Here is an 18,726-nt window from a genome sequence, read left to right on the forward strand (position 1 = left end):
GAAGGATCCTCTATTAAGGTGGTCAATTATTCTCTTTGATAAAATAATTGCATCTTCTTTATTAACGGCAACCAACTCACAATTTAATAATCAACCCAACGTGATCCAAAATGAACCAACACTTACAATTTTCCGTTTAAATGTCCACTCAATTCTGGCGTTCAATTTCGCAAAGCTTGAGGATATTCTGTTGAGATAAAACTTCATATGTGACTTCATAGGAAAAAAATGAGGTTGAACAAAAAGATTTTCATCTACAAAAAATCTTTTAAAAACGATTGACACCCTAACATACATCCACAGGAATCTATGCAAATGTTGAAGACAGAATGTGCACTCAGTTGAAGGTATGTAACATTTGATTGTTTGCACATCGGATTTGTAAAAAATAAAATTTGTAAAGTCCTGTCAGCAAAGTGGGGAGGAGAACACAATATCTGAAAATATTGTACTTTGTATTTAAATAATTATGTTGTACTTTATATACTGACGAATCTGATGCCTACATTCGTACGGTCTGCGGAGAATAAATTATTATTATTAATAAAGTTAAAATAAAATTGCAATAGAAAGAAATGAACTGAGAAGAGTTAACTTTTCCGCAGTAACTTTATTACTCCATAGTTGACCATATTGGTACAGGTAGCCTGACAATGGATTTCCATCCGATTTAGCGAAGGCAAATTTTTTTAAAGATTTATTCCTTGCTCATCATCAAACAAGGATTGATATTCACAACTCCACAGCACTAGAAAGATTAATCAACAATAGAGAAATTTCAAGGAATGCATCTTCATTTAAAAACCTTTTCTTTGTCGCAAATCTAAACATCTACCCCCAGCTATAATTATTATAAAACATCAGCTATAACTTTTACTCCCAACTTTGCAGTCTTGGAAAAATGCTCTCAAAGGCTTGTTTTTTTGAAGCCACACACAACCATAAAGATTTGCCAACATTTTACAACTATGTACAAGCAGATAGTTACAATGTCCAATATACAAGCTGTAAATATTACTCAACCCTGAATTTGCAGTCTTTAAAAGTTGCAGTCTCTTATTTTAGTTTAGGAACATAGCAAACCATCCATTATCACAGTAACATTGGCATGAGATATTCACAAAAACACCCAATGCCAACTGAGGATAGCTATTCAGAAAAAAAGCATGTCACCATGTGTAAACACATTATAAATAATGAGTGGGGTTATACCACGCAATAACGTACTAACATCTTGCTTCCAGCAAGAAATGAAGTGGGGTGGTCATAACTTAGTTACTTTTCTATTACTATGAAGGAGAGAACTTTTTCAACCTTCCTTTCAAAAGTGCAAAATAACTCAGTTGGTCATTTTATTCCTAATTGAAAAATAGATATTAGTCACTGAATTATAAATAAACACATTCCACTACCCAAAAAATATAAATCAATTACTGCATCTAGTAGATATATATTTTACTGCTTGAAAAACTGCATGCTATATTATAGCACGACTTTTATACTCAAACATTTGCATTGAAGTAACTAGAACAACTTTCATCATTCTCATGATCTCAATTAGTGATTTATGTAAATTTGAGTCTGGCCTGTTAGCCTGAATTCCAGGTCAAGGACAAAGAAACTATTTGAAAAGTTAAATCTGCATGAACAACTTGAGAACCAAGAGGCTTATTTGGTAACTAAAGCATCCACTGAATTGTGGCTAATGGTTTACCTCATGAAATAATTTATGAGGAAGCCATCATTAATTTTGCTGAAAATTCACAATGCCAATTCATTACTCCATGTCAATAATAGCTAATGGAGGTTGTGAAACAATAATATCACCAAAATCCAAAAATCATTGGCTTTCAATAAGATTTTTGTTTTTAAGTATAATTCTTATTGTCTTAAAATTGGATATGTTGCAAGAGTTTAGTTTTAGCAGGTACACCAAAAGATGGCTAGCATCTTGCATTACACACCTTGTGTCACAAAAATGGCTGACATGTACGTCACATAAGACTAATGCATCACACAGGGGGATAACATGAAACTACAAGTCACACCTGAATAACTTCGACTTTTCAGTATGTTAGAAAAAGAAACAGTCATTTTCCTATTTTAAAATTTGAATTATGTCGCAAAACCTTACAATGTTCTTGAAAGAGGCAAAGATATATTAAGTCATAAGGTAAGCTCATCAACATGGATTCTAAAAAAAACAAAAATGTAACATACTGTGCGCAAACAGGCTCCAATCATTATGCATAAGGAACCAAAAAGAAATAAAAATACAATTTGCCTAAGGTTTCATCACATGATAAAATATTTTACAAACAGCCACGAAATACCATATAACTTCCCTTATTTTATAACTAAAATGCCACGCAAAGTAAGATATCATAAACTAAAATATTTGACCAGTTTGATAATGAAAACATTGACTAGTTATAACAACAGATGATGCATGAATGTAATTCGTTACCAAGCATATTTTTTGCATCTTTTTTTATTTGTAACACTCATCATATGCAATCCATGATCAAGAGATTTAAAAATTTGTAACTAAATAAAAGCAGATGCCACACACAACAGAGGCTTCTCATAGAATAAAAATTGATCATCATTGGCTACCGAAAATGTCTTATAATTTGTAGATCTAAAATTTTCATGTAATGTGACACAAAATGTATGAACCCCTACTATTTTCCTAGACATATGGAATTAGAACTAATTGATCCACTTAAAATCAAAGCTGCCTATCAATGACAATACTAGATGCCAGCGAGACAAAATTGCTGCTGTCACTTCCTTCCTGAAGCTCTTCATGGAAAAGCTGTGGGGACCCTTTTGAGGGCTGAAAATTTCTCAACTCTGAAAAAGCGTACACAAAATAATAAAAGTAATCAAACCCCTTGAACAATGAATTTACCAATGACGAAGAGACCATCAAGAGCAGAGACATAACTTTTAACCTCCTCTTTTGACTTAATCCCCACCAGGTTGATTTACACTTCAATCACATAAGCAAGCAAGGAGTGAACAACAATTACAGACAACTTTGATTTATAAGTATAGGATAGGCTGTACATACCTTAAAGGCTATCTATCTTCAATCATCAGTGACAATAGATTTCCCTTTACTAACACTAGATACCCTTCAATAAACATTATACACGATATACTTTGCACCAAAGATAATTGGAATTTTCTGCCACACTACAATTACCTGCACAGACTCCCACATTAGATAGAGCTGGGCAAGTGGCCAATTAATGGCAAAGGTGTCACGGGAAAAAAGCAAGTTTACTAAAGATTCTTGAAAATCATTGCATAACATGAAATGATGTCTCGATGAATCTCACACATACTTTCATACATAGACTGCAACAATGTTCAAAAGGCTGACTGACCAACTTCACGTAAATTCCACTTTTCAAATGGAATACTTGTTCAACACAACAACTGTAACAATCTCACTGATAACTATCTTCAACATACATCCACTGGAGTAATCAAAGCACACAACCACCTATCAACACTTGGACGGGCTAACTAAAAGGGATACTGTCTTATCTATCCCTGCTTTTGGAAAAATAATATCATGGCATAAATACACTCAAAAAGACAAAATAAATTGTGATGTGTACTATAATCCAAGTTAAAACTCTTTGGCGGAGACTTTTACTGGCTTTCGACAGCTATCGACTTAGAAGTCTTGTTTAATGGAACCACCCTCTTTCCTGAATTTGAAGTGATGACTTGCTTCTGAACATAAAACTGACTATCCTCTTCATCAGATGCAGAAGCATGCCCACTACCATTCTCTCGAGGCACGAAGTACCGGGTAAGGGCGTAAACTACAGCTTCATAGGTACTCATCATAATAGCGGTGTTGGGAATTTGACGAATTAGCTGCGTGGCCAATCCACGGTACAACCCTCCCGCAAAGCCTTCTTCCTTCCAAACCAAGATCACGGTCTGCCAGAAATGTCTGTACTTCCTCCCCTCCTCCCTCAGCCTGGTTCGTGCCACTTCTGTTGGGAGAGGATAATGAGCACATGAGGCATAAAGGCAACAATCTCATAAAGGCAAGAATCTTTTCAGCTACCAATCACAAAATATTTACTACAACTGTCATTTCATAATTTCAAATTTGGATGCAATTAACATTTCTCAACAAATTTTCAACCAGTTTTTGTAAATTGCTTTATTCAAAGTAGTAAAACAATTATTATCTAACCTTAGAATAAAAAGTATGTATAACTATTAACCATAATTACTAGATCTTATTTTTTTAAATACATGATTTATAACGATATTGCTGAAATTCATAGATAATGAATGAGATATGAAATTTAAAATTTCTTACATGCATACAAAGGCATTCACTCAAGTCAAACATAACTATACTGTCATGAATGAATTAAAAATACAGTAAAACTTCGATTTTACGCACTTTGATTTTACATCAAGTCTCGTTTTTACGCAGTGACCCTCAAGTCCGGCTGGAAAGCATAGGGAATTGCAATGGTGAAACTTCGATTTGACATCTTTTCTTGATTTTACGCAGTTCTTCGATTTTGCACAGCATAACCCCAGCCCCATAGAGGCCGCTAATCTTGATTTTACGCAGTTGTCTTTTGATTGTTTTGAAAATCCCGACTGGAGCAATACGAAGCTAGGTTATTATTTCGTCTCCATGAGTTGCAAAAATGAATACAGGAACGGTTGAAATGACGTCGTGCTGTTGAGGGTGAAACTAAAAACATCGCAAATCTAATTATTGCTTCCCCTTGTGCCCTCTCAGTAATATTTCAGGCTACTTTACGAACGCGAATATCGCTCTTAGTTCAAATTTGCCGTAGAAGGATATCGAAACTTAAAAGATGCGCCAATCGCCTTTTATGCGTAACTACTTTTGATTAAGACAGATGATCTCCGGACGAAAGGTGATAATGTTAACATCTCTGGCGATCACCATATAATCAGTGATACCACTTGTTGCTCTTTCTTTGTTTTACTCTCCTTAGAGTGGAGACCTACCGATAGACACTAGATCGAAGACGCAGCCGCGATGTGACTTATTGATTGACGCTGTTTAAAACATATTTATTGTAATTACAGGAGATGGTCGTTAATCCGGAATTATGAACTACAGAATATCTATCCCTAACGGAAGGTTTTCTAGAATTTTGCCAACGCTATGTCTTGTCGCCCCAGCGAAATATAATGGCGAAATGAGCCGTTAAAAATCCTCCCGTGCCAAAATATTGGCTTCCAAGGTGATTCAAAAAAAGATACTCGTACTTCTGGTATGGACGTAACGTCGATGGTGATTCAAGGCGATGGTAAAAGCAGCATGTGTCATCTCATTCCACGGGCTAACCCCACATCTGCGGGACGAATGGAGGCGAGGGAAAGTTGCTTGCGTGGCGAGCTTATCAGAACTGACTCAACTTGTATATCATTGGGTTTGAATGAAACATGGTTGGAACTTGAATAGCTATTAGCTTAACTCCACTAGGTGACAAGCGTTTATTTTTAACGGAATGGGAGTTAATGCCCTCAGAGAATAACTCGCGTCATCAATCGTCATGTAATCATTGAAGTCAAATTCAAGACGTGAATGATAAGGCAGTCCCTTTAAACTTAGGAATGGCTTAGAATCATTAAATCGAAATAAAAAACGTGTTCGGTGTTGTTATCAGATATGGGGAAGCAAAATATTACGTGAAGATGAATCACATGGCTTGTGAGTCGAAGGTCCCGGTGCTGAATTCGCGGAAGAATGCCGACAGAGAAGCTATTCCCGGTAGATTCAATCTACTAATGCTAAAATTTCATGGGGAAATGCTTTTTTAATGCGTAAAAATATAAAGAGGGAACATTGTTCCGGACTATTAATCATCTTTTATTCATCACTGGCGGCATGACGGTAGTTGTGCGGTTATTTAAATAGCACTCTTAAAAAAAGTGATCTTAACACCGGAAAAATCTGAATTTCCGAATATCCCGGGTCCTATGTGCTCTGATTATCTATGGTCTGCTATTTGGAAGGAGGTAACCGACAACTGGGGTCATTAGCGCCATGAAGTAAAGGTTGGGGAGATAGGAACCCTATGTTGGCATTAGCCAGTTTGTGATGATAGGCTCCAAATTAACCAGGACATAACGTCCCATCTGCAGGACAGAGTGGTGCACTGGAAGTGCCCTCCACATTACACTCAAGTAGTGATAAGGCCATCTCTGATAAGTTTCTGCTACTGCCAGGACTTGAACCCAGGCTCACAGGGTGTAAAGCCTTTGTGATGTATTAGCAAAATTTTGCTCCCTGTTAATGGGGTTAATTTGGATGACTATCCTCATACCGTAAAACCTCACATATGAGACTTTTTCTGGTTCCGGTGCTGGCTTAAATAAGAACTTTACAAAAGTGTATGACTAAGCGTTCTAAAAATAATGAGCCAGTGTTATCCTGAAAACTATACTCCTCCTAAATACCAACTCTTGATTTTACACACTTTGATTTTACACATTGCCCATATTTCGGTCCCTCCAACTGCGTAAAATCAAAGTTTTACTGTAACTTTATACACCTTTTCCACTCTTTCCTCTCTTTGCATTTTTGTGCTGCATTATGATTTCAAATTGAGTCACATAACAAGACCTTCCATTAGTAATGTCTTTCCGAAAAATCTAGCAAGGTTTATTCCTTTTACAAACCGAATCAGTTAATGAAAACAATACTGTTTTTAGGGAAATTGTCAGTAAAATGGGTTTAAATTTTTTTAAAGGAAAGCATCTAATGTAACACACAACTAGTGCTCTAACACACTGGTACCTGTGAATTCTTTAAGAATCATAATGTTTACTCCATACAGTCTTAAGTGAAAGTCCAGGGGCATGAGAGGTAATTGTCATGTACTCATTAGAAAAACTTAACAAATGATATGATTTATTTCAGTGTAATGATATATTACCATTGATTTATAACTTGCTTGCTGTAGTGGCACTTAAAATCTTGTGAGAAAAGCCCCTTGGGAGCAGCATATCATGATCGGTGACATGCTACGTATGACTCGGTTCGGAAAAAGTGCATTGTGTAAACGTGCCGCTGTCGATCCTACACACTCGGGTTTATTCTCTTGAGTCAAGTACCTTCTGATATACCAAAGTTTTTGCTTTGTAATCAGGAGCAAGGACAAATAAAGCGAATGGTTAACCAACACTTGAATATGCCACATGTATTTAACCATGACAAAAGCATGGTTTTTCTAAATTCAGACCACAAACCCTCACCCTGAGGTTTGTTAATCGTCATCCTGAATGCAACACAAATTGGACATTGAATTCATTTTATCTCACAGGGCACATCGGTTGGGATCATGGGAATCCTCGGAATGAGAGCCTCATCCTTAAATTTTTCTTTGAACATAGTAGCGTGAATCACATTGACTATCAGTTTTTTTAAATCACCACACGCTTTCCATGTTATAGTTTTGGTTAGTTTAGGCCAACCTTCAGCTGTAAATTGTGTCAGGGATGCCGAGTTATCAAAAATATTGGGGGGCCCATACTGAGGGTATTGACCCGGAAATTTTTATAAATAGTGAGTTTTTAAGTTTTTTAAAGCATTTTAGAAGAGTCATATGATCAACATTAGAACCCTGAAAACTCTACTCTCGATAACTGGACACTCCGGGGAAAATCGACAAGCCTGACACATTTTCTCCTCACCCCCATAATGAATTTTTTGAGGGGGCTCGGGCCCCCTCACACCCCATGGAGTCAGCACCACTGAATTGTATGATGGTAAGCCAGGCATATCCAAGATGCACAGTTTAGACTGTGCAAGAAGTTTAAAAATTCAGACAGATGTGAATTCAGAGAAGTGACTTGGTCTTCGTTCTTAGCCACCAAAATTGTTCGCTCACTCAACCGTTTGTGATTTTTTGTGGTAACCAATCATGTTCGGGAACATTTTATTGATACACTCATCTCTTAATGAAATGAAATTGAAAAAAATCCAAGAAAATGTACAGGCGGTCCCCGACTTTTGTACACAATGCGTTCCCGATAACTTGTACAAAAGTCGAATGTACGAAAGTCGAACCATTGACTTCCATACTAATTAGGGGTTACGTTCCAAAAGAGCGGAATATACGTACTAAAACCTTTTTTACACGGATTTTATTTCAATTCACTAAATTTTAATAATACGTTAATAAAATTCCTCAAATCATATAATTTCTTTCAAAAATACGCAGGAAAATGTAAATAAAAGTTAAAAAAAACAAGAACTCCGTTGGCTATCGAGTGAAACTTCCTCTTGGCGTTTAAGTTGACATTCCACTTATTATGTCCACTGTAAATAAAAAGATATATCAAGAAGCATAACAAAATGTAATTGTTGAACCCGCACTCTGGATACCTTTTAATTTTTACGCCAAAATTCGACATTCGGCAGGTGACATTCGTAATCGCGTATATTTCGCATGTTATTCAAAAAAGACCAAAGAGAAACGGAATTTGGGTGATATTATGTGCAATATCGTTGCTAAAGGTTTAAATGATTTAGACAGCACTCAAACGAAAAAACACCATAAGAAAGAAGATCTTACTAGTTTTATTGAAAGCTATTTGATGATGTCTTGTCAACTTTTTTGAAAAATCTCTTCATAGAAGGCTTTCTTCTTCTCTTGATGAAGGAGTCTATAGCAGGCTGTCTCTCTCCCAAAGAAATCACCTAGATTAGAGTCAATAACCAGCAATTCCCTTCATTGTATACGTTCATATTGTTCGCACATACTGCCATTTGAAACAATTGAATGTTGGGATGCGCAGTAAACATCGCGGGAATTTAAAAAAATTACAGGCCAACGTCCGGAAGTCCGAATTTAGTGTATGGAAATCAAGTAAAACGTATCAATTTTGAACGTACGAAAGTGCGAATTGTACGAAAGCCGAGGACCGCCTGTAATCAATTTGCTTGATTCGTCGACAGGAACACGGCCATTACCAATAGTCAACAACTGCTTGGAATTTTTTTACATACACGTTAATGATGTGTTCATTGACAACTCAACTTGAGCTGAGCTTCGATTGATTTAAGTGATTTTAATACGGCATCATCCCGATTATCCAGATAATCCCGATGGGGAGAGGTGGTGCGAATAATCGGAAAACACGAATAATCCAAACGTTCACTGTGATTTTTTTTTATTTTCATAATTTAGGCAAATAAAACTATCAATTATTAACTATACACATTGTCTGTTGCTTTAGATCGCTGTGCCTGTTGTTATTAGCCATAAATGACACATTGAAAACACTTTGTCTCATTTCTGTCAAAACGATGGATGCGGGAAAATTATACATCAGGACCGCGATCTTAAAACGATCAATGTGGAAAAACAATAATTCGGGGAAAGATAGATGCGGGGAAAAATTACATTGTCTGAATGGAACTTTATTTGGGACCAGGAACGGCAAATGATGAACGTGGGAAAACGACCTATGCGGGAACGATAGACCGGGGTTCCACTGTATTCTGCAAATTTAGTCCTGAAATAAGTAATTTTTGGCACAACCTTATAAACATGTTCATCAGTTGGTTAAGCTTTCTATAGCTACATCATTGCTTATAATTTCATGGTCCTTACCATGTGGATATCCAATGCAAGATGCTATAGTTTTTGACACTGCTCCAGCCATCATAAACTCGAGGAAATCTCTGGATGTTTTGGTATCTTCTAAAGTAACCTGCATAAATAAAACATGAAACATATTCACATTAAGCATTCTGGGTTGCAAGGGTTTATGCTGACAGAAATGGTGATGCAATTGGACAGCAAAATACCTAAGATGACAGGAAATGAATCTCATGGATATTTGAATTATGTATAAGATAAAATTGACACAGCATCAGAGCAACAGCAAATTGCCTTACACAGTAGACCCCAACTTAATGATGGTCTTAGCTTACAATGGAATTAGATTTACATCTGAGCTCATTCTGCACGAGCTTTTTTTAATTTCAAATTTTGCAGAATATATTTCCAATTTAAGCTCACGATGTCGAAAGTCCGCACTATTTTTCTGAATAGAGACAAAGTTAAAACGTCAGTGACATCAGCCACACCAACTACAGCCTAGCGGTCAACATGTACACAATGTTCACTGCTGGATAAAAAACGGAAAGAATACTAATTGCCTGGATTTATCATAAACGATCAAATAATATTCTTCTATCACAGGCAGTTATTAGTGCAAAACCTGTGGCTTTATTTGAATCTATAAAAGAAGATGAGGGTGATAAATGCTCCGAGACATCAAGTGGAAGCTTCAAGACAAAAAGGCTTGGGTGACACTGGGTTTCAAGACTTGTTAGAAAATTCTTCACTTGCCGGCAATGAATTGAAAACCCTTGAGCTAGTATGTTTTTTCCTAAATGTTAGCCCACCCGCACATAAGGACATTTCTACACATGGACACACGTGTCCAAAGCACTTATGAATATTTTTTAACAGGAAAAAACGTCTTTGAATGCGTACCTACCACAGTTCAGACTCTCGTTATTACGAAGCAATTTGTTGGTCCCGACGAAAAGGCAAATCCAATCTATAGTAAAAGAAACGTTATCACGACATTACGAACCTCAGTCCCGATCCCGGTGGTTACAAAATGAACTTTATTACGAAATTCCACGAAAAAGCAATGGCATTTAGGATGGATATACACTAGGCTACGTTATCATCATTGATCTACGTTTAAGTTCTCTTCTTGCACTGTGTCTGAGAGAGTCAATTTTGGTTCTTTCTTCAGTGGGAGATACTTCAATATGTATGCACTCAACATTATGTAATAAGCTTCATTCCTGAGGAATTGTGGTGACCCACTCATTAATGCTCGTTCATTGGACGTACAGTTAATCCTCTTCCTATGCACATTGCATTTACGAACTTTCGGAGATACATACATTCGGAAAATTCAAGCGCACCCAAAACTTCAAATTTGGCACCTTTGGAGTTTGCCCATGCGACACAACGTGGCATAGAACAAATAATCATTTAATCTGGTGTGAATTCAGGAACTGTTCAGTGTTTCACCCATTCTTTCTTTCTGCGGACAGAGATTTTTTTCCACTCCGACTACCTTGCAAGCTAGATCAGTTCTTCACAATCGTGAGTTAATGCAAGATTGTGAGGCAGTGTTGCATTCTGCACGATAACCTTTCTCATCGATGCCTTTTATACGTTTATCAACTAACGAGCAAGGTCTCGGAATGCATCTTCTTCGTATATCGAGGACTTGCGCATAATTTAATCACGTATATTATACACTTGTTGCTGAAGATTATAAATGTGGGAGATTGAAGATACAAGACATTTTGACAGAGTATGTTTTTTTCAATGATTCCTGAAAGAAACGTTCATACTAACTTATGAACTTCCGGAGATACGAACATTCAAAAAATTCAAGCGCACCCAAAATTTCAAATGTTATTACGAACCTCCGGTTTTTCGATCCCGTCAACTTAGTTATAACGAGAGTCTACTGTATCTTAAAAAGGCATTTTAAGCTATAAATATTTATATAAATAAGGTTTTCCAAAGTTATTAATAGAAATATGTATTGTTTATTGGAAATTTGATACCCAATACCTATGCTACCGGGAACGCATCCCTATCTTCCCCATGTTAAAATGGTCTCGAATAACGCAAATTCGATTAGAGCAAAGACCCCATGGAACCCATCCCTTGCGCTGAGCGAGGTGTGGGTGTATCCATATACACTGACACCTCACTCATTTGCAGCAGTGAGAATCGACATTTCATTTAAGCATGTTTCTTCAGATGCCAATTTTCCAGGTGAAAGCACTCTTTACCAATCAGAGGTTCATCTTTTTTTTTTTAATCCCCGAGGGAAATGGCCTATTGCTTCAAGAGCTTCTTATAATATTTTTAGACTCATAATTAAAAACCAAAGAACTAATAATTTATTTTCATAAGAAAGATTCCCTTTGAGTTCTATGATATGGAGTGCAGGTTTTATATGAGAGATTATGAAAAGGAAGAGATGTGTTACTTTAAGAGCAGAATAGATTTGCTCCACTCCATAGATGTCCTAAATCAAAGATGAGCCAAAAAGTCACTAATGCAGTGAAATAAACATACACTATGGCACATGTTTTGCAATGTTTTTCTACATTTGATACACAATTTATTGTATATTAAGGGCAATTAATGATTGCAAGCATATTTTTCCATGCATAGAATTATGGAGCCATCTTACTTGCTCCCTTTGCCGAGCACATCGCCTTTCCATAAGTTGAGCTTTGATGGCTTCATAGACAACAAAGTGGACTACAGTTTCCGAGATTCCATAATAGGAAGCGGTTATTCCTTTGTAAAATCCTCTAATACCCTGAAAATGGAAAATAATGGAAAAGCATTAATATCACAGACAATTTCATATCCTAAAAGAAACAGGACATGGACTCACAAAAATACAGACAACACAACTGGGGAACTTGAAAATGAAGTAAGTGAAAAAATTAGATATGCTCTTATTGAACAAAGGTCGGGAGGGATAAATTACAGGAATCATTTTGATGCCATTGCCACCTTTTTTCATTTAAAATATTCACTTATGAAAAATAGCATTTAGGAATGGCAGAGGATATGGTTAACCATTCAGCAATAGGACTTTGTTTTTGAGGTAGGGGGCTTTCACAACTTCCTGTGGTGCTTTCATGGTATGCAATTCTTCTCATCAATAATGCATCTGACTGGATAAGTGGCCTTTAGATAATCTCCAACTATCTTTAAACATAGTTTTCTAAGTTGGCAAAATAAAAAAAGTTTTGTTTTTTGGCACAAGTGTGCATGTGCATGCAATGTTTCTGCCACAACCATTAGAAAGCGCTCACGACAAAGATGGAATCTGTAGTTACAGGGCAACAAGCATTCTGTATTTGTTCAATTGCGGTCCTCCAGGTGATAATTACATCCTTAGATGGCAACATCAGCTGGAAGATGCAGGCTGCCTTCGTCAAGGGAAGAGTACGGGATGACCAAGAGCTTTTATGGAGAGTTTTGAGCAAGTTCAAGAGTTGTTCGCACCCCAAGAAATCCATTAGGAATGCTAGTCCTTCATTAGCAATCCCTCCATTGACTGTTAGGAGATTTTTACATGGAAGCTTCGTACTAGATCCTTATCGTTTTCAGTTATTACAAGCCTCCAGACTGAAATAGTAAAGAGTGTTCATACCCCAATATTTATTTTGAAACATCTGGTATTACACTACTCTATGTTCAAGCATTGGCGATAGATATGAAATGATTTATTTTAGCATTAAAAAGGTTTGGAGGAAACAGTGAATTTTTCCAAAAGCAATAAAACCTATCACTGGCAATGCTCACCGCATGCCTTGCAAGTCCCCCAGCTCTTGTTTTCCCAGACAAAGGGAGGCTAAGCTACTTTTCATTATAAAGTTGTGCCATTTTACTGATGCATGAGTTGCAGGAGAGAAACTCATTTTCTCTTCGTGAGCAACCTTTCACTCCTTAGGTCCATCAAGTGACAAAGTATTTAATGAATCGTTCCATAAAATTACTGCCTTTCTACTAGCCATAGAATCACCAAGGTGACACGCTACTAGATGCTGATTACAGAGAATAATTTAGATGACACTTAATTATTCTCTGTAATCATCCATCAAATGACTCAATGTCTGACGCTTCTCAATTTAGTAGATATTTTTAAACCAGGAAAAGCAGCCAGAAGCACTCCCAGATTGCAATAGACCCCACTGAACCACACCTTCTTTCTTCCTGTCTTACCTAAGCAAAGGTATGACTCCCCCTCCCACTTGTCAGCTAACTCATAACCCCCTCCCCCGCCCTATGAGTGCTTACATAATATTTGAACATCCCCCTTTAAGTAATAACTTTGGGTACTCAGTTGGTTGTGAAAATAACTATGTTTTGACAGCATTTATGCGGACGTCAGGCACTACAATTAAGAAAAAAATCCTGGCATCATTAATTAGACTCGGAGAGTTGCATCATTTGGTAAATGAAACTCTGTCAGGGAATTAACTGCTCCCTGCTTTCTGATAGTGTGTGAGTGTGGAACAACTACATTTTGCATTGGTGAAACTAGTCCTCATCTCAACATATCCTTAAGGCAAGAGTACATCTACATCTACATAATACCCCGCAAGCCGCCTAAAAGGCGTGTGGCAGGGGGTGTTAGGACACCAGCCGTTTACAGCTATTAAAAAAAAAGTGCTCTAACGAGGTTGGGACAAGCGTTTATTAAAGTCCTTTATTGTTCGGGGGAAAAACGAATTCCCATATCTATCCGTTCGGCAAAAAATCTCTCTTAATTATCGGTTCTGTCGGACCTGGAAATATAGTGTGGCTCTAAGATTATGTTCTCTGTGTCGCTCTTAAAGATATCCATTCTTAATTGTTCAAGCAATCTAAGCCTAGCGCGCAGCCTCTGAGTCTCCAACGGCTCCCAGCCTAATTCGCTTAACATCTGGGTAACAATGTCTGTACCCCCGTAGCGGTTTTTGACGAAACGCGCAGCCTTCCTTTGTATCTTATTCAGTTCGCGGATTAAGTCTTTCTGCACCGGATCCCATACGCTCGCTGCATATTCAAGGTGCGGTCGAACGAGAGCGAAATAGCACCTTTCTTTCACTTTCTCATCCGAAAATCTTCCCACAATACGCTTGACGAATCCTAATTTCTTCAGGGCTATGCCGCAAATATTCTTTATGTGTAGTGAAAGCCTTACAATTCACCCTTGCATGAAAACATTTTCTTTCGTTGATTGAAGTCTTTTCCATCTTGGACAGACATTGAAGACCAGTGAAGTTAATATGTTTACAGTAGGGATGAGTCGATTCCACTTTTTTTCGATTCCGATTCCAATATCGATTCCTTCAAATCGATTCCCGATTCCGTCGATTCTTACTCCTTCTAAGAGGTGGGATTTTGATTTATCTGTAGCATTGGTGTCATTAAAATTTAAGAATTGAATGGAATACAATAACTAGGGATGGACGGATCCAGGATTTTTGGAGCCACATCTTTCGAATCGGATATTTTCGAATCCAAATGCATTTTCAAATTCCTGCCATTAAACAAAGTCATTATTCAAGTTTATTCTGGGTACATACAATCAATGGAATGCTTTTTAGATTGTCATACACATTTTAATATTTTTATAAATTAAAAATTATTTTATGGGCATTCAAGTTGTTTTAAAAACATTTTTACATACTCAGAGCCTAAACTGTTACGTTTGGGTTTGGAAATGAAAATAGGAAAAATCTTAGGATGAACCACTGACCAGTGGTGTAGCGAGAGGACCCCCCAAAATATAAAAACACAATTACTTTCCTTCATAAAAGGAAACAAAATATTTAAAAATCATGAATTTACAAAAATGAAAAATGAAAAAAAAAACGAATCTTTGAAAATGAAGTTTTTTCTATTATGAAGGGCGTTAAAATTAGTTTGAAACCCTCTCCTTTGTACCCAGTTGTTTAAAAATTTCCCCCCATGGTTTTGGACCCCCCTTTAACAAAATTCCTGGCTACCCCCCCGCCATCGACTGAATTCAAATTTTCCTCACACGCGTTTCCCCCGAATTTTACTTTCTCATCGCATACGGACTTGTGTTTCATTCGAAAATGCTTCAGTATGGTGAGGTGGATTTAGCACATCCTCGCGATAATTTACGCCACAGTGCACGCACACGACATTCATTGGTTCTCCTTATCTCAATGGAAATGTTTATACACATTGAAAGACATTTTTATCGGTGTATCATTAAATTGAATTGCAACTGCGCAATTAGCAACACAATTAACAGTATTTCAAACGGCATTATTGTCACATGCGATGAGGTGCTCGACCGCTCAGCATGAGGAAGGAGTGGGCAGCGGAAGCTCGTAAAGGAGAGGTGGAGGGAAAGTAGCAGTGGCGGAGCCAGGAATTTTGTTGTGGGGGGAGGGGGGGATCCAAAACCAGGGGGGAAAATTTTTGAAAAAAACCGGGCACTAAATAATGGGTTTTAAACTAATTTTAACACTTTTTATAATCGAAAAACTTAATTTGTTAAAGAAAAATATTGTAAATTCCTGAGTTTTCAATATTTTGTTTTCTTTTGTGAAGGACAATAATTGAGTTTTTATATTTCGGGGGGTGGGGGGTCCAGACCCTACCCTTGGCTACACCACTGGGAAGGAGTGCATAAAGGTGAGGTGGAGAGGAAGGAGCACGCTCCCTCCGTATTTCAAACAACAAGGCTACAAATGAGGGAAGTCAGATCTTGCTTCAGTGACGTCGCTGCCTTCAAAGCGAAGCCGGGCGCACTACGTGATATATGTAGTTGGTGTTTCCAATCTGTCTATAATTGTTTGAGGGGTTAATGCTGCGCTTGTTTCTTTGAAAATTGTGCTGTTTAGACAATGATGCATATCAGTAAAGACTAATTAAAGAATTGTAGATAGAAAACTGAGTGGCAATCAATTAGAGCCGAAATATAAACAGAAATATCGTCAGGCATGCGTCTCGTTTGGTCTAATTCTTTTTTAAATCTCGTGCATGTCATCTAATTGTCGAAGCTATCAAGATATCTTCGGGCCCAGAAAGTCACTCTCCTAGCATTTGTAGTCTAGAAACGGTGAATTGAAGCAGGTAGGCCAAAAAATGTCAGTTGGTGATACGAGGTAGGGATGAAACACGCTTCAAAAACAACAGAGGCACGGGCTGATGTAAGGCCGAGGGTGGTTATCTGAAATCTGCGACGTAGTTACTTTTGACGTGGTTATTATCCTACGGCGCTGAGATTCCTCCGATGATTGTTCAATCTCTTGGGAAGAGTCACACTATATGCCAGTTGTATTTTACCTTTTTTATTTTCTGGCTGAAAATCCTGGCCACGGCTGAAATTCTACTCGTAACCTCTGCGAGGGCTTTCAAACAAAATGGTTCATGAGTAGGACAAGAATCGCATGCGACGATGCATTCGAAGAGAGAATCGGAACTCTTTCCACCCTGATGGGGCGTTGCATTCACTGAAGCTATTATTTAAAATTTCGGATCCAGATCCAATGTCTTGCGCGACTTTGGATCCGATGTATCCATTGAAGGGCAATATCCGCGGATATTTGGATCCGAGGTATCCGATCCAACCATCCCTAAAAATAACAGTAGCCGCAGTGGCTACATTCTCGTTTGGCCGCGGTGGCTAAACAATAATGGAGCGTTCATTGCGTCCATACATACCAGAGCAGCCTGGCAGGTGTGCGGTGGCGACAGAACGCAACCTGTCGAGTCCGCCCGGAGGCCGCGGTGGCTTATGCCAAGTAAGTATCAACTTTCTCAAGGGTTGCATTGATGAAACTGGGCTATACAAATACGAATGTGTCTAATTTTTTTATTATTGATGCAGGCGCGTGTTAGTCTAAAAAAGTTACTTGAATAAAAAAACCCGCTCTCAGCGCGTATTTATAAGAAACTTTTTTCACAGGAAACCTCACTCTCTGCACGTTTTTATTATCATCAGACTTCAAATATCATTCGAAAATAAAAATATATATTTCGATCTATTATACTTTAAAATTGGTGGTCCAGATGAATTCTCCGAATGTGATTCATAATCGCAATTATTTCATTTGCCATGCCCAGCGGTTAATAAAAGAACGGAAAACTCATGCATTGCCTCCCGATCCCGTGGTCTCCAATTTTTTTTTCTCTGAGAGTTGCTCATGAATACGCGCCATTTCAGGGTTCGTTGGTTTGTCGCTCTTACCGAAATTTTCATGTTTCCAATGCCTCTTGGGCATGTTCGTCGCAGCACCCGCATGCCGGGCGTATCCTCCGCGCGGGCAAGGCTGACACCGCGGCCACTTAGGTGTGTGGCAGCCTTTAAGTCCCAAACTTATAGTCTATGCTCAAAACATTTATCTTCCTGAAATCGATGGAATCGCAATCAACTTTAGGCGATCGATTCTCGATTCCGATTCCGTGCCCGAGAATCGGTGGAATCGAGAATCGACTTTTGGAATCGACTCATCCCTAGTTTATAGTAATGATGGCTCCACTGATACCGTGTAAAGAGCCGAAATCCTTACCACGGGCAGTTACTCTGGGTGCTATGGACGAACTTCATTGTGCCATCACATGATGATTTTCTTGCAATAATTTATTGCCATTAAAGGGACAGTGGCTTCAATTTAAAATATAAAGTACGTAATTACCTATAATCAATATGAACTGTTTTAATAAATTATTTGTACAATCGTTCTACGTTCTTGAATTAATACTTCATCACCGTTAGGGGAAAATTTTCAGCATGTAAGAAGAAATATATATTGCATGTTTTACTAGGAATACTTATGACATGACAGTGGTAGCAATGAAAATAAATATTTTGAAAGAATGAAAGAGGTGACTGATCATTTTTCAGCTGGTTAAGAATTCCAAAAAGTCTTGTGAACATGGTTTTCATATTCCAAATCTCATGTTCACCCAAATTCCTCAATAATCCAAAAATTTCAAGGCAGCTTTTGTAACATATTAATGTTTAGGTAGATTTGGCTATTTTTATGGTTTCTGTAAAAGTAAAATGAATAAAATTTGAATACACAAGTGATAATGCATCACAAACACATAGTTGATTTTGAAATTCTTCAGAAAACTTTGAAATTTAGTCAAA

General features: G+C 37.6%; 1 protein-coding gene across 1 annotated transcript in view; it reads right to left on the bottom strand.

Annotated features, from left to right (window-relative positions):
* Positions 1-590: 590 nt before the first annotated feature.
* LOC124170617 (solute carrier family 25 member 36) overlaps positions 591-18,726 on the bottom strand; it is a 102,895-nt gene continuing 84,759 nt past the window's right edge. Inside the window, exons 5-7 of the mRNA XM_046549447.1 lie at positions 12,280-12,411; positions 9,648-9,747; positions 591-4,019 (exon numbers count right to left, since the gene is read on the bottom strand). Coding sequence (XP_046405403.1) covers positions 3,667-4,019; positions 9,648-9,747; positions 12,280-12,411 — 585 coding nt within the window. The 3' untranslated portion in view covers positions 591-3,666. The remainder of the gene's footprint in view (positions 4,020-9,647; positions 9,748-12,279; positions 12,412-18,726) is intronic.

The sequence above is a fragment of the Ischnura elegans genome, chromosome X (genome assembly GCF_921293095.1).
Source record: "Ischnura elegans chromosome X, ioIscEleg1.1, whole genome shotgun sequence".
In the NCBI taxonomy this organism is placed as follows: domain Eukaryota; kingdom Metazoa; phylum Arthropoda; class Insecta; order Odonata; family Coenagrionidae; genus Ischnura; species Ischnura elegans.